Raw genomic sequence first — 17,410 nt, forward strand, 5'->3', positions numbered from 1 at the left:
GAGTGCACAAGAGGGGGGAGGGGCAGAGGGAGAGAGAAAGGGAGAACCAGACTCCCCATTGAGGAGGGAGCCTGACGCAGGGCTTGATCCCAGGACCCCAGGATCATGACCTGAGCCGAAGACAGATGCTTAACCAACTGAGCCACCCAGGCAGCCCTAGGAGTTTGTTTTTTTTAAAGTGAGATCATACAGTATTTGTCTTTCTCTTTTTCACTTATTTCACTTAGCATAATGCTCTCAAGGTCCATCTCTATTGTTGTAGGCTGGAATTGTTTAAAGTATGTGTGTACGTGTGTGTGTGTGTGTGTGTGTGTGTGTGTTTTGGTTTGTTTAGAAAAGTGTTAATATTTTTATAGTAGGAAATTTAGCGTACAGGTTAACCTGAATACCTAGACCAGTGACTGTTACTGCAGTACTAATATAAGCATATAAACAGTGTTAATATTTGGGAAAAACTCTGTCGTCTTCATTTTCAATCAGTGGATGGTTCTGTTCAGCACAATGTTGTGTTAGGCCAGGCCATCTTTTCAGTCTCTGTTTTCATATAACAGTTTCACTTATATCTACCTATGTAGGCATAGCCATTATTTAGGTCATTGACACCTCTTTCCCAAATAATTTTCTTTGTTTTTTTTTTTAAGATTTTATTTTATTTATTAGAGAGCACAAGAGGGGGTAGGGTCAGAGGGAGAAGCAGACTCCCCGCTGAGCAGGGAGCCCGATGCGGGACTCGATCCTGGGACTACGGGATCGTGACCTGAGCCAAAGGCAGTCTACCCAACCAACTGAGCCACCCAGGTGCCCCCAAATAATTTTCATCAAATATGAGCACTGGTCATTTTCAGTGATTTAGATTTTTGTTAATTTCTTCTTTGTACTTTTCTGTTGCTTTAATTTTTTATAGTGATCATTTATATTTTTAAAATAAACATTTTTTTAAAGATTTATTTATTTTAGAGAGAGAGAGTGCACATGAGCAGGGAGAGGGGGAGAAGGAGAAGGAGAGAGAGAAATCTCAAGCAGACTCCCTGCTGAGCATGGAGCCCAATGTGGGGTTTGATCCCAGGACCCTGAGATCATGATCTGAGCCGAAATCAAGAGTTGGATGCTTAAGTGACTGAGCCACCCAGGCGCCCCAAAATATAAACATAATTTTAAAAGTAAATCAACTAGCTTGGTCTCATCCTGAACAATAATATCTATAAAATAACCAGTTTAATCTGGTTTTTATACTTAACATGCTCTTTTATTTTTATAAATTTTGTAATACACAAATAAATTACTAAAATTATAATGTAACTGAAAAACCAGTCAGGTACTTACCATCAGTGATGCATATATTCACACTCAGGAAAAACCATACTGTAAATTATGCCCCTTAATATTCTGGGGCGCCTGGGTGGCTCAGTCATTAAGCGTCTGCCTTCGGCTCAGGTCATGATCCCAGGGTCCTGGAATTGAGCCCCACATCGGGCTCCCTGCTCAGTGGGAAGCCTGCTTCTCTCCGCTTCTCTCTCTCCCACTCCCCCTGCTTGTGTTCCCTCTCTTGCTCTCTCTCTCTGTCAAATAAATAAAATCTTTAAAAAAATATTATGATAGTTCTATCTTAATAATATTATTAATCAATAATAAAGTTATTTGGCAATCTCACTGACTAGTCTTAATTAATATTAAAGATGTTAGCCCAGTGATGGGTATTAAGGAGGGCACATATCGCATGGAGCACTGGGTGTTATACACAAACAATGAATCATGGAACACTACATCAAAAACTAATGATGTGCTGTATGGTGGCTAACATAACATAATAAAATTAAAAAAAGATATTAGTCCTTGATCTGTTGGATATTTGCAAATATTTTTTTTAGCTTTTCATTTTCCTTTAACTTTATGATATTTTTGCATTTTTGTTTTTCTTCTTTTGCCCACCTGACTTTTTTTCTACTTAAACTGCTTTTTATCCTTTTAGTATTCTTTTTTGTATAACTTTTTATTTTTTTAATATTCCTTTTTTAGTATAGCTGGCACACTATATTACATTAGTTTTAAGTGTACAACATAGTGACTCAACATCTCTATATATTATGTTAATTTTCACTACAAGCGTAGCTAGCATCTGTCACCATACAACACTATTAGAATACCATTTACTATATTCCCTGTGCTATACCTTTTATTCCCATGACTTATTCATTCCATAACTAGAAGCCTGTATCTCCCACTCTCCTTGACCTATTTTGTCCATCCCCTCCCCATCACAGTTTATTCTCAGTATTAATGGGTCTGTTTCTGCTTTTTAAATTATTACTAATTTTTGTTTTGTATCATGCTTTAAGGCAGTCCTTGGCTATCTCAAAATTATATATTTACCCTTTGTTTTTCAAAATTTTTGGTTCATTACCAGTTTTAAATTTTGATATGAGGTAGGAATGTGATTTTATTTCCCCAAAACGTCATAGCTCACCCTTTACTCACTTCTTTGAAATGCCACTTTTATTATATATTAGAATCTTGTGACTGCTTCTAGCTTTCTCTCCCAGGGATCTCTGTTTCTGTGGTAGCACCAAACTCTTTTTAGTTAATGTAGCTTTAGAATATGCGATAATATCTATTTAGGCAAGACCACTTTCACTTCTCTTCCAAAACTATTATTTACATTCTCAAGTGCTTATTCTTTTGGATGAATTTCAGAGTTATTGAATCAGTTTTCCATACAGTTCTATAGGAAATTTGATTGGGATTATATTAAATGTATATATTAAAGGGAGAAAGGTATCTTTAGATATTCCTTATGGTATATACAGTATTCACTATGGTAAAGGATAGTAATTTGGTAATCTCACTGACTAACCTGGAAATTCATTCACTGCAGACCATCTTAATAGTCTTTATATTCTTAGTGCCCTATATTCAAAATCTTGCATGAATAATGACTGAATATGCATAGATAAAGAATTGATATTATAGAAAATTTGCCTGCACTTTGAGATTTTTTAGACAAATGGAAAATATTCCCAACCGTGGAATAGAGAAAAACATGAGGATTAATGCAATGAGAACTTTTGTCACCATAAAACTAGTATTTACACGAGTAAACTGGTTTTTGTTTTTGAAAATTTAATTCTCCTAAGAGTTCTTATAAAATTTTCATAAAAGTGATAGAGTTGTGAATGGGGTGGATTAGTTAAAAGCTATTAATTTCACAAATGACTTCCCATTACCAGTCTCAGTTAACTTTGGTACATAAAATGGCCAACTTACTCAGATTTTTTAAGATAGCTACACAATTTGTTAAGATTTCAAAATGAATCTCCTAAAATACCATCTATTCTTTCAAAAAATGGGACCATTATGCCACCTTAATAATTAAAAAATGAGTACTAAATAAAGAAGAACAATACAATTGTTATAAAAAAAAAAGGCCACATAGTCTACTTTTTATAAATATGACATATCTACCAGATATACGTTTAACAAAAAATAATTGAACTTATTTGATAAAAATACAATTCAGTTTATAAGGAATGGTGATTTAGTGGTTTTACTTTTGGGAATTATGGGGAAAATGGAAATACTGTTTTTTGTTTTTTGTTTTATAAAGATTTTATTTATTTATTTGACAGAGAGAGACACAGTGAGAGAGGGAACACAAGCAGGGGGAGTGGGAGAGGGAGAAGCAGGCTTCCCGCTGAGCAGGGAGCCCGATGCGGGGCTCGATCCCAGGACACTGGGATCATGACCTGAGCCAAAGGCAGACGCTTAATGACTGAGCCACCCAGGCACCCCGGGAATTATGTTTTAACAGCTGATTTATGTAGTCTTTCAGAAGATAATAAGTTCACTTAAATTTCTCTATATATTAAAATTTAAGCAAATTTGGGAGTAAATTAATGAAAGTATCTGTTTAAATGAGCAACAATATTTATAAAACATTGCCTAGCACATACTATAAGGCAAGTCAAGCAATCAGTCAATCAAGTGGGCTCTAGTAATTTAAAGACAAAGCTCATTTTAAAGTTATACTGGAGGGCACCTGGGTGGCTCAGTCATTAAGCGTCTGCCTTCGGCTCGGGTCATGATCCCAGGGTCCTGGGATCGAGTCCCACATTGGGCTCCCTGCTCAGCGGGGAGCCTGCTTCTCTCTCTCCCTCTGCCTGCCGCTCCCCCTGCTTGTGTGCGCACTCTCTCTCTCTGTCAAATAAATAAATAAAATATAAAGTTATACTGGATAATTAAGGCTTTATTTTGGCACTGTGTACGTGAATTGCCAAATCTTTCTTTAATACTGTTTGTATTCACTGTGCTGGGAAGGCCAAAAAAGAAAAAGAATACATGACTCCTGCACTTAGTCAAGTTAAAAAAGAACACGGAAATGTGACTTGGGTGTTATATAACAATGTTTCATTTATGTATCTTGTGTATGATGATGGAGGGAATTAGATAAATGATGAAATATTGACATATCTAATATTTTAGCACCTCAGTGTTCTCTATTACAGTTTCCTATTGCTTTTAATGTGCAAATCAGGCAGAAATTAAGGAACTTCAGCATTATAGGTAATATTCTTTTTTTTAAAGCTGAATGAAGGGTACATAAAACTTTATTATGTTTTTTTAACTTATGTATGTTGGATATTCTTGTGTACATATAAAATATAATAAAAATTGTTTAAGAAATTGGGGGGGAACTGTTCTTCAAAATAACTAAACTAATTAAATTATGTATTTTTTTAAAGATTTTATTTATGTATTCTATTTTTTAAAGATTTATTTATTTCAGAGAGAGAGAGAGAGAGAGAGGGCACGAATGTGGGAAGGGACAGAGAGAGAGAGAAACTTTAGCATACTCCACACTGATTGTGGAGCCCAACACAGAGCTCAATCTCCTGACCCTGAGATCACAACCCAAGCAGCTGAAACCAAGAGTCTGACCCTTAACTGACTGCGTCACCCAGGCTCCCCTTTATTTGAGAGAGAGAGAGAGAGAGAGTGCGTGAGCAGGGGGAGGGGCAGAGGGGAAGGAGAGAATCTCAAGCCAATTCTTCACTGAGCAGGGCTCTATCTCAACCCTGAGATCATGACCTGAGTCGAAATCAAGAGTCATATGCTTAACTGACTGAGCCACCCAGCGGCCCCTAAATTATGTATTCTTTATTGTAAAATTGTTAAACTTGTCCACACAAATAATATTTTACATTATAACAAATATTCACTATAATCAAAACATTATTGTCATGCAAAAATAAACATTAACTTCAGAATCAATAACTGATTAGTACACTTAGAAAAATGATTAATTAAAAAATACATATAACAAAGCGCTTATTAGTTTGCATCTCCTTAGGATGGTGATCATCACTATATAAGTTGTTTCTAATAAATTTGAGTCATTGTTATCTTTTCTGAACACATACTTAAGTTTTGATACTTACCATATTTGAAAACAGTTGTGATTATATTCTTAAGTGTAATTTCCATAGTATAAAGTATTAGTACCTTTTTCTTTTTGGAAGAGTCAGAATGGATCATCAATACACCACTGTGGCCTTGTGATAGACTGGATGTACTCAATCGACATAATCTGCTCTGTACAATTGCACATGAAATCTTAGCCAAGAGCCTTTACAGACAGACATTTGAAGTTTTGCAAAATCTACCAGGTTTTCAAAATTCTCAAGGTATGTTTTTTAAAAGTTTCAATTAATCTCTTGTCCATCTGGTATTTTTTAAGATTTCATTTTGTCAGAGAGTGCGTGCACACACACACAAGCGGGGGCAGGGGTGGGCAGGCAAAGGGAGAAGCAGACTCTCCACCAAGCAAGGAGCCCAATGCAGGACTTGATCCCAGAACCCTGGGATCATGACCTGAGCTGAAGGCGGACGCTTAACGGACTGAGCTACCCAGGTGTCCCCATCTGGTGTTTAAATAAGAAACAGTTCTGCACCTGTTTTGGTTGAGCATATATTTTTAATGAAATTGTTTTCTGCAAAATGTGTTCACTGAAAATTGAATATGCTTTTCTTTGTTTGGTTTTGTTTTTTTAAAGCAGAGGTGCTCACCTTTGGGTTGTCAGAAGTTCCCAACTGTTTTTGTCAGTCCCCTTTCTCTACCTGTCAGGTCAGCAGCAAACAAACAGTAATGCCCCAGCAAGCTTCATGTGGTAAAAATTCATTGCATTAGAATAATGAAGAATACTTCTTTTATTAATTACTATGTATATAAATATAGAGCTTAGTTTCCATTACCTTGGAACATAGGGAAACATGAAATAAATGGAGGAAACTAGCAAATGCCAAGTTCAAAGAAAGGGAACGTTAATGTGGGCCATAGGAGGTAGTGCTCTCGGATCCTAACGCTCAAGTCTGAGTATGTCAAGTATGAATAGGAAGAGAGTCCATGTTAAGGGAAGCATGAGCAAAAGCTTTGGGTCAAAATGAGCTGAGCAGTGAGTTCAGAGTGGCAGGTTACCACTTCATCAGAATGTTAACCTGAGGGCCTCCCACAGTGCTTTGTCAGTCAGTGTTACAGGAAAGTTCCACTGGTGGAGATGTTTAGGAAGAGACTAAAAGGTAAGGAGATTAATTTCCTGCTAAGGCCTAGATCACTAAAGGATGCTGCAGATAAAGTGATAAAGACCAGAGTCTAGGTTATAGATTGAACTGACTGAATATAGTGAATAAAAGACTTGGCAGTCTCCAAGTGACTTCACTTTCTTCTAAGTGAGGAATTGAACTAGAAATGCCCAATAAAAGATTTGTTTTTAATTTGAGAGAAAATACTATGAGGGGGTGATTTATTTTTAGTCATAGGAAATTAAGTCTGAGGTCTGAACTGTATGTAGACAATGCAAGCAGAACTGTGCAAGTCATTCATTTTGAGACACTGAAGATGCAGACACATGGGGATCACGAATGGGTATTTAATGCAGCCTCTGCAATAGTTGTCAAGCTTCCTTTCTTATTCTTTGTTACAAAGTAAATGAATGAGTTTGCTTTTGTTGAATGCTTATTTGTTTCTTAGAGAATATATAAGATGATTGCATTTTAATGACTGTGACTCCCATAGTGGGTAGCAAAGTGCCAATGGGAGCACAGAGAAAAGAAAAGTAGTGAGAGAGAAGATGGAGAGACTAAGCTAGATCGATTTCATATCTTTTTTTTTTTTTCCAGAAACTGTGGAGGTCTCACAGTATAGCCTTCTTTTTAATAAACTTCTAGATGCCTGTATAGAAAGCAACAGTCTTGGTATGTCATCCTCTGTGGCAGAATTCATGATTTCAAAGAACATCCCTATTGATTTCTCCTTTCTTAGAAGATTAATTACTTCTTTAGGAAGGAGTTGTTTATGGCTCAAAGCCAGAGCCCACTACAAAAGTAAGTTACATTTAAAAAATTTATATTTGATATATTAGTTTTGACTTTGATTTTTCTAACCCTGAAGGCTTGCATAATTTTTATGACTAGGCATTTAAATATGTAAAAAGAGCATTTGATACACATTCAAATATAGTGGTCTACACAGATTTGTGCTCTCTTTTGAAACCTGTTCTTTCCCTGGTTTCTAATTACTATATCTTCATTTCTTTGCACATTAGTATGCCCACTGGAGGGTGCACAAAGGAAATAAATGACAGCATTTGAACTAGTTTGGCATAGCTTATAAATATATAGGAGTAAAATAAATGGGTAGAATGAAGTTTAAGGAGTGTTTATATATTTTATTCATCCCTGCCATATCCCTGATCTTTATAAGTTAGAATATTTTATAGCAGGCCACATAGGAAGTGCAAAGGCTGCCATTACTGAACATGATACATAGTTTTTTGCACGGTTCCTAGTAATAGAACTTTGTTAATCTGTTTACAGTTGTTTCTCCTTAACCAGTAAGCCTCGAAAACTAATGCTTTCTCTAGTCCCAGCCATCTCACAGGTATTTGAATTGGGAAGTAATTTCGTATAGAATCTAGATCCAGAAAACAATTCTTTTCTGCCTTCCTGCAGGAATTTGTCTTAAATTTCCGTTTCTTTTCTTTTTTTTCTTAGAGCGTGCAAGTGTGAGCGAGAGGGGGAGGGGCAAAGGGAGAGGGAAAGAAAGAATCCTAAGCTTGATCTCACAACCCTGAGATCATGACCTGAGCCACACAGGCGCCCTTGAATTTCTATTTCTTTGACTGCCATGTATATAACAAACATTTGAGTGCCTACTGTGTGTCACTACTGTGCCAGATTTGCCAAACATCCCAGCCATCCCAACAGCACTTGGAAGTGTTTTTCACACTGCCAGCTGTGATCAGTTAAGCCGGTGGTGACTTTTTTCCCCAATGAAACAAGAAAGAAAACCTTAGCATACATTACAGGTAGTAAGGTTAAGTATTATTTGGTAAAATTTCATTTCAGTTACATGTATACAGATTATGTACTGGGTTAATCAAAAGTTTTGAAAGCAGAGTTTTTTTTTTTAAGGATGATCAGAAATTTAGTTTGTTCATAAACACCTCATTTCAATTTTGTGGTTATGTTTCAACTCCTTATACTATTTCCCTGCAGATTACTAGAAATCACACACAAAGTATATATGTACTGCTTGCTATAACTCCTTGATTTTAGTTTTTAGAATCAATGTTAATGGGGTTTATTTTCCAAATAATTGTTAATAATGGCATGTTCCCCAAATTGAACAATTAGAGGTGTTTATATGCGACAGGAACAAAACCTAAACTTGGAAACATTTCAATGAGATTTCTATGAATATCTGTTTTTTAGTTGGAAATAAGATTTTGTATTAAAGCAGCTAAACTTAAACTTGTAGAATTTTTTATTAACAGCTTTATTGAGATACAACTCAAATACCATTACAGTTCACCCATTTATAGTGGTGGTAAGTTATTCACAGTTGTGCAGCCATCACCACAGTTCATTTAGAACATTTTCATCATGCCAAAAAGAAACCCCATATCCATTAGCAGTCATTCCCCATTTCCCCCCCAAATTCTTCCAGTCCTAATCATAATTTATTTTTAGAGTTTTTCTTTTTAAGTAGTGTTAAAACAATTCATGGCTAGTACAATTCAGTACCTTTTTTACTAGCACTTTTCCTCTTATCTAAACACATCTATGCCTAGTTTCATATGCAGTGAACTTCTGGGACTTATGTAGGTGAGGTATAGGACAGAGTATTTTTTTTTTTAAGATTTTATTTATTTATAAAAAGAGAGAGAGTGGGCAAGCAGGGGGAGGGGCAGAGGCAGAGGCAGAGGGAGAGGGAGAAGCAGACTCCCTGCTCCCGAGCAGGGAGCCAGATGTCGGGCTCGATCCCAGGACCCCAGGATCATGACCTGAACCAAAGGCAGATGCTTAACCGACTGAGCCACCCAGGTGTCTGTTTTTTTCTTTAAAATGTACCTGAGTTATAGAATGATATGAGTAATTTACAATCATTGATCAGTCTTCAAAACATCTTATTTCCTGACAATGTTGACATTTAAAATATCACTGGATCTTTCTTTAGATTTATCTTCACACATAGTTACCACTCTAAAAAGCCTTTCAGTGCCTTATAATCAATCTAGTAGTACTTGATTCTGGGCAGATGGCTTTTTCATCAAAACACTGTTAAGACTGTGGTGCCAATGCCTTTGTTTTGCTTCTTTTTTTTATTATTTTATACAGCTTTATTGAAATAACTTCACATACCATAAAACTCACCCATTTAAAGTGGACAGTGCATTAGTTTTTTTTTTTAAAGGTTTAAAGGAGTTTATTTTATTTTATTTTATTTAAGATTTTATTTATTTATTCATGAGAGACAGAGGGAGAGAGAGAGAAGCAGAGGGAGAAGCAGGCTCCCAAGCAGCAGGGAGCCCGATGCGGGACTCGATCCCACGACCCCGGGATCATGACCTGAGCCGAAGGCAGACGCTCAACCATCTGAGCCACCCAGGCGCCCACATTAGTTTTTATTATACTCACAGAATTGTGCAGCCATCATCACAGTCTAATTTTAGAACATCTTCAGCACCACCAGAAAAAGAAACCCTAAACACATTAGCATTCCCTAGATGCCTCCTGCTGACCCAGCCCTAGACGAGTAATCTACTCTATTTCTGTGGATTTGCACATTCTGGGCATTTCACGTAAGTGAAATAATTCAGTATGTAGTTTTTTATGACTAGCTTCTTACACTTAGCATAATATTTTCAAGGTTCATCCATGTTGTAGCATGTATCAATACTTTATTCCTTTTTATTGCTGAATAATATTCCATTGTATGGAATTTATTTATCCATCCATCCTTTGATGGACAGTTGAGTGGTTTCCACTTTTTGGTTATTATTAATAACACTGTGCAAACATTCACATACAAGTTTTTGTGTGGAGATATATTTTTATTTCTCTTGAGAGCAGAATTGCTGGCTCATATGGTAAATCTATGGTTTTACTATTTTGAGAAACTGCCAATCTATTTTCCCAAAGAATCTGCATCATTTTATGTTTATATACCCACCACTCAAGTTTGAGATTTCCATTTTCTTCATCTCTTCACCAACACTTATTACACTGTGGTTTTTATTTTAGGTTTCTTGGTGGATATAAAGTGATATTTCATTGTGGTTTTGATTTTGCATAATCCTAATGACTAATGATGTTGAACACCTTTTCATGTGCTTATTGGCCATTTATGTATCTTCTGTGGAGAAATCCTTTACCCATTTTTTTTCTTTGTACATTTTTATTTTTTTATTTTTTTATTATTTTTTTAAAGATTTATTTATTTATTTTGAGAGAGAATGAGAGAGAGAGTACATGAGAGGGGGGAGGGTTAGAGGGAAAAGCAGGCTCCTCGCTGAGCAGGGAGCCTGATGCGGGACTTGATCCCGGGACTCTAGGATCATGACCTGAGCCGAAGGCAGTCGCTTAACCAACTGAGCCACCCAGGCGCCCTCTTTGTACATTTTTAAATTGGTTTTATTGTTGTAAGAGTACACACATAATACACATACAGATACATACACGCCCTGAGTGCAAGTCCCATGTCGAATACATGAATTTCGATTTTTTTTTCCTCCACTCTGTGAATTGTCTTTCACTTTCTTTATGGCTTGGCTTTGCTTTTTGTTTTCAAACTAATCAAAAGGAAACTGTCCAGGGACAGTAAATTTGCCTTCCTGATGCTGCTGATTTGCTCTCACTAGTCCTAAAAATACTGATTTTCTCTCAGAGCCGGAAAGTCAGGAAGGGAGATGTTATTAGTGTGTCTTTCCATTATGTTTTCCCCCTAAAACCAAATGGGAATATTTTTCTTTTCATATTTGCTTTTAGGGGAAAAAAGTTAATGATAGTAAATTTCTATTCAATTTGTTATTTTTTGTTTTCCTCATCTGGTCAGCAAAGTAAAACAAGAATATATGTAAATTATACTTATCAGTAGCTAGGAAGGTTAATGAGTTATAGTGTTAGTCCTAGAAGTGACCTAGGGAGGTGGGACTACCTAGTATTTAGGAATCCAAAATCTGTGGGGTCAGAAGGCTGGGGTGATTCCCAAAGCCCCTTCACCTATAATGTGGGAGTCACTGTACCTGATTTCAAAAGTAGTAAACTGTCAGTTAAAATTAGGTAAAACCTATGTGTTTAACACAGGTTCCTGGCACATAGTAAGTCCTCAAAGATTAACCATCATCATCCACATTAGATTTCTTAAAGAATTTATCTTAACAAAACATTTTAAACAAATTTTACATACAGATTTAAATTGGTTTCAGTAAAACATGACAGTATAATATTGTCTATATACAGGTTGGATGTCTTAGGACTTAAGGGGATTTCCCTACATATCATTTGTAATAAGCACCTAAATAGTTTAAAAATTAAATCTCTTCTTTTGAAAAGTAAAATTTTTAGAACATGAATTGGTGAACACCTACAACACACTGAGCACCTACAGGAAAGATACGTATTTTATTTATTTTTATATCTAAATAATGCTTAGCTCAATGTCAGACATAGAGTCGAACAGTAAATGTTTATTATGCAAACTATAACAGCACATAAATAAATGCTCAAAAATAGTATATCTGGGTGACAGAAAAATCTTCAAATTATAGTTTCTACTTTTTTTCTACATTTTGGATTCATAATTCAGGATAGGCAATAATTACAATATATGTAGTTGCTATTAGACCAGATCCCATTTAAACAAAACCCAAGGCACTATTCTGGTTTTTTCAGTTAAATTCTGAAATTATGTTGTGTTGACTATGGCTTGAAATAAATGGGCAGTTGCCACAATGAGGCTCAAAAGTAGTTTTTAGGAGAGTTTTTAAGATCTATTTCTTCATATTTAATGTTTCAGAAGTATTTTACAAAGAATAATATCAAATGTACTAGGATAAGCTCACCACCATATAATTTGTATAATAAACCTACTGATGTGAAGAATCATTCTGTAATGTAATTATCACCTGTGGAAGTCTAACTTTTCACCTGTTGGGGTTTTGTAAAGTTTGATCTATTATTTGATTTCCAGGTGCCCTTTCATTGGGTTGCTACCCACCGTTGGAGGGAAATTTATACCGAAAACTTCTACTGATTCCTTCTTATTTATCTGAGATTGAAATGCTTTTAGCTATTGAAATCTTCCTAGTATCTAATGCTAGTAGTATTCAGAGTCCTGGAACTTCTACACAGATACTGCAGATAGTTTTGAAAAGGTTGGTAATTTCTAACTGCATGCTAAAAGTAGATCATGGCTCCATACACCTGACCTAGGATGTAAATGTTTTTATGTATTACATTTTATAATAAATATTATGTATATTTTTATGCATACTTTATATATACACACATATATACATATATATGTACATATACATACATACTAGTATATGTATGTATTTACACTAGTGTATGTATGTATTTACACACTAGTATATGTATATATTTACAAACTTTGATAATATACACACTAGTATATGTATGTATTTACGAACATTGGTAACATTTAAATTGAAAAAGGATTTGACCTGTTTGAGACTTAAAACCAAACAAGCTGGTAGCATTTAATAAACACATTAGCAACTTCAAAAATGCTGTCAGATGTTCAAAGAAATGGACCCTCTTTAAGTATCAGTCTTTCTTGTGTACAGATAGTTTTTAGATAGGTATCTAAAAGTTACTTATCTTTCTGGTCAACACAAAAGATCTAAAAACCAGGTCTAAAAGGGAAATATGTAATAGTTTATTTGGCTCAGTAAAGAATTCTGTTGAAAATAAAGCTATCAGCCTAATTTCTAGATCTTAAAATGTTGTTATAAATGCGTAATATTATAATGTAGCTGTTGGACCAGACTGGTATCTCTTCAAATAATTTTGTTCAAAGTCCCAGAATGTAGGCTTATACCACTCAGATTTCTTATCAGCCTATACAGAAAACTAATAAAGATCTCATGGGTTTCCTGTTTTAGAGTTTCTTGACAAGAATTTTGCTTCAGTTTATTGGTATTATAAACCATATCATCAGATTGGATATCCTATCAGGTATCTATTACTGCATATAAATTATCTCCAAACAGCTTAAAACAGCAAATATTATTTTAGTTTCTGTGGGTCAGGAATTTTGGAGTAGCTTAGCAGTATGGTTCTGGCTCAGGATCTCTGAGTTGGTCAGGAGTTGAGGTCACCTACCTGATGGTTTGACTGAGGCTGGAGGATCCATTTTCTAGATGGCTCACTAACATACCTGTTGCCAAGAATCCTCAGGTCCTTGAGTGTTTTCATGACAGACAGCTAACTTCTCTGAGTGAGTGATCCAAGAGAGAAAAGGCAAGGAGGAAGCTACAGTGCCTTTTATGACCTATATCAAGAACTGTGAAGGCTCTCAATTTCACCCTGTTTGCAGGCTACCAGTCAATCTGACACGGCTTCCTAGATCCTAGCATAAGACGCAAGATTCTTTTTTTTAAGATTTTATTTATTTGACACAGAGAGAGCACAAGCAGGGGGAGTGGCAGGCAGAGGGAGAGGGAGAAATAGGCTCTCCGCTGAGCGGGGAGCCCGATGTGGGGCTCGATCCCAGGACCCTGGGATCATGACCCAAGCGGAAGGCAGTCGCTTAATCAACTGAGCCACCCAGGTGCCCCTAAGACACAAGATTCTTGCATTGGAGACAGATGTTATTATTTATGGTACAGCAAGCAGTATAATTATCTGCATATTTGTATCTCTTGTTCTGCTCCCCAAGTCCCACAGATGGGCCCAGCTGGATACCTGCACATACACTGGGGTTCTGTTATAGAAGAGTAATCTTGAACTTTAGGGGACCTAAATCTGTTACAGTGAATGATAAGCATGCCTTGCCCTGTTGCTTTGAAGGGAAATACCATCTCCATCTTATAAGGCTATAAGCAAACCTACCCTTTGCTCTAGAAGACCCTATCTTTGTCTTTCAAGGTGGTCCACTATATAAACATCCTTGAAATGCAGAACAAGAGGTAGTCAGTGTCTCTGCTCTCAAAACTTCTAGAAATGCAGAGACCCAGGAAGAATTGTCATCTAATAACCAGTGTCCAAAGGTACATGCTGTCATTTCTGCCTAATTCCATGTGTGATAGTGAGTCATCTAACCTAGCCCATACTTAAAGGGAAGAAAATCAGAAAATAATTTTTTTTAAGTAGGTTCCACACTGGGCTTGAATTCACAACCCTGAGATCAAGACCTGAGCTGAGGTCAAGGGTCAGACATTTAACCAACTGAGCCACCCAGGCACCCCAGGAAATAATTTATTTTAGGTCCACAATTTTTTAAAAACCCACTACAATTAGCTTTTTCTTTTTTTTTTTTTTTTAGTAGCTCTGTTCTTTTCTGAGGGCCTCCTTGTTTACTTCTGTGCACTGTAAGTGGCATGAGGCATTTGGGCTCCCCAACTTCCTGAGGAGGGTCTAATTTTCTCATAGCTTTCCATGCCCCATATATATGCAGCCTTTTTATTCATTGTTGAATTTTGGGGGTATTTGTGACCTCAGTGCATAACTAGTGACATGCCTAAATCTTTAACTTTGTCCCAAACAATATTATTTTCTCTATTATTATCATACTAAGACCTGCCTTGTTACACTAACCTCTCTCAGAGAGAATTTTATTCATCTTTAGACTTTCAAAAACTGCACCTAGTTGGCATATGCCCAGTCTACCAGATTTTAGGCACCACTAAGCTAGAATGTAGTAGAAGGCACCTGCCAGTCCTCCTTCTCTGTGACCTCTCTGTGACAACTCTGTGACCCCTTGGTGACCAAGCTGAAGTTCTCACTCGCACCACTCTGTGCATCACACTAAGGTATTAATGCAAGTAGACTCATTCTCGCACCCTGCTGTTGGGCCCTACAGGTGCCAGGAGCAGGATACAGTGAACACAAACAACTGATGCCTAATATAACAGCCACATCTCTATTTTAAATACTTCCCACTCCCTATCCCTTAGGATAAACAGTCATAAGAATTTTATGAATTTTATGAAATTTGGAGAGTAGTAGAAAAGTTATTAGAAAAGTAACTAGCACTTTGTGAAGAATCTTAAGACTAAAAAAAAAAACCTGGAAATTTAGTAAAAGTATATAGCTACAATTCTGTTACCAAACGTTAGCTACCTGTTAAGTATATGCTTATAATTAAAAATAGCTAATATCAAGGTAAGACATGTGACTGTTAGTAACTCCAAATTTGATTAAATTCAGTATTCTTGTATACATTACAGTGAATAGTTATGCAGTTATCAACTTTCAGAATACAAAGAGAGAGGTTATTAGCTGTGTTCCAGATCAGTGGTTTTCAAACTGTGGGTTGTAGTGCATTTGTGTGATGAAATCAATTTAGGGAATTGCAACCACATTGTTTTTTTAAAGATTTGTTTATTTATTTGAGAAAGAGAGAGGAAGCACATATAGGGGAGGGGCAAAAGGAAGAGAGAAAGTCTTAAGCAGACTCTGCTGAGTGCAGAGTGAAACGTGGGAATGGGCTTGATCTCACAACCCTGAGATCAGGGCCTGAAACCAAGAGTAAGAAGATTAACCAACTGTGCCACTCAGGCACCCCTACAACCACATTATTAAAAAAATAAAAGGGAGCCTAGGTGGCTCAGTTAAGCGACTGCGGAGTCCCACATGGGGCTCCCTGCTCAACAGGGAGCCTGCCTCTCCCTCTGCCTGATCCACCCCCTGTTTGTGCTTGCTCTCTGTCAAATAATAAGTAAATAAAATCTTTAAAAAAAAATAAAAGACAGTAGAAAATAGGGTACATTGTCTTAAGGGTAAGTTCTTGTTTTGTGAAACTTCCATCTTTATGTATGAGGGTATATACTGGGTCACAGTATAAAATGTTCAAAAAAATTTGAAAGCCACTGTCAGAAAAATACAGTAGAAAGACTCATAGCTTAGTACCAGTAAATGTAAATGACTTTTTTGAAGAAACTAGTTTCTGACTTTGTGAGTTGTTCAATTTGTAGATGTGAAGAAAGCAAATCTCGGAGCAAGGATGATTATCAAGCCGCAGTGGAAAGATTAATTATGGCTGCTCGTATATCGGATCCAAAGCTCTTCATTAAGCACATGACCATCAATGTTAATAAGGAACAGGTTTATAGTTTGGAACATTGTTCTGCCCTGAAATGGTTGAAAGAGAATATGAAGTGGGCTGGAAAGGTTTGGCTTTTCAGTAACCATTAGTTAATAAAGGCTTTTTTTTTTTTTAAGTTCAAGTAATCATTGTTGAAAAAAAAGGCAATAAAAATAGTTTTCACTATATTCACCTTTTACCTTTTATTGGTTTATAATAAGTTAACAGTTTCCAAACACTAAAAATTTAGATTGAAGTATGCAAATGGTTTTATCCACACTGAAAAGTGATTTTTTCAAATTACTTTTTGACTTCTCTTTACCTTAGGTAAGCCCTAAGTATGGTTAATTCCTATTTATTCTGAAATCTAAACAGTGGAAAATCACAAACTGAATATTGTACAGCATTTAATAAGAGTAAAGCCTAAAAGGGAAAGTAGGTGAGCAGGTAACTGGGGTTTTCAGATAAACCTTTAGGGGAATGAAATAAGTTTATACACGGTACAGAGTCTAAATCCAGTTTTACATCTGCAATCTAGAATAATAAATACTATTGAAAAATGATTCAAATACTAAAATTCTAGAGCACCTTCTGAGTTATACCAAACAATTTTAAATTACTGTCGAATAATTTTCCTTTAGTGTACCTTAGAATATATGTATTTTGGAAATTTGTAATTTGTTACATTAGGTATTACTAAAGAAAACTATTTTAAACAAATATACCACAACCTAAATACCCTAACAAGGACTGTTCCCAACCACCTTAGGAAGTTAAAACTCCTTTTCTCAAGTCCTTCTCCGGATC

At 36.1% G+C, this 17,410-nt stretch overlaps 1 protein-coding gene across 7 annotated transcripts in view; it reads left to right on the plus strand.

Moving 5' to 3' along the window:
- Nucleotides 1–16,740, plus strand: part of TOPAZ1 (testis and ovary specific TOPAZ 1) — a 122,710-nt gene extending 105,970 nt beyond the window's left edge. For 4 of the 7 annotated variants that reach the window (XM_025884982.2, XM_025884990.2, XM_073902711.1 and 1 more), the window contains 4 exons: nucleotides 5,514–5,678; nucleotides 7,171–7,374; nucleotides 12,524–12,707; nucleotides 16,494–16,740. In XM_025884982.2, the coding sequence (XP_025740767.1) occupies nucleotides 5,514–5,678; nucleotides 7,171–7,374; nucleotides 12,524–12,707; nucleotides 16,494–16,713 (773 nt within the window). In that variant the 3' untranslated portion in view covers nucleotides 16,714–16,740. Of the gene's footprint in view, nucleotides 1–5,513; nucleotides 5,679–7,170; nucleotides 7,375–12,523; nucleotides 12,708–14,445; nucleotides 14,568–16,493 lie in introns of all 7 variants that reach the window. The other 3 variants (XR_012381251.1, XM_073902705.1, XM_073902727.1) reach the window with 3 other exon arrangements.
- Nucleotides 16,741–17,410: the final 670 nt, after the last annotated feature.

The sequence above is a fragment of the Callorhinus ursinus genome, unplaced genomic scaffold (assembly GCF_003265705.2).
Source record: "Callorhinus ursinus isolate GAN/ISIS: 27379988/994484 unplaced genomic scaffold, GSC_fseal_2.0 scaffold1, whole genome shotgun sequence".
Taxonomy (NCBI): domain Eukaryota; kingdom Metazoa; phylum Chordata; class Mammalia; order Carnivora; family Otariidae; genus Callorhinus; species Callorhinus ursinus.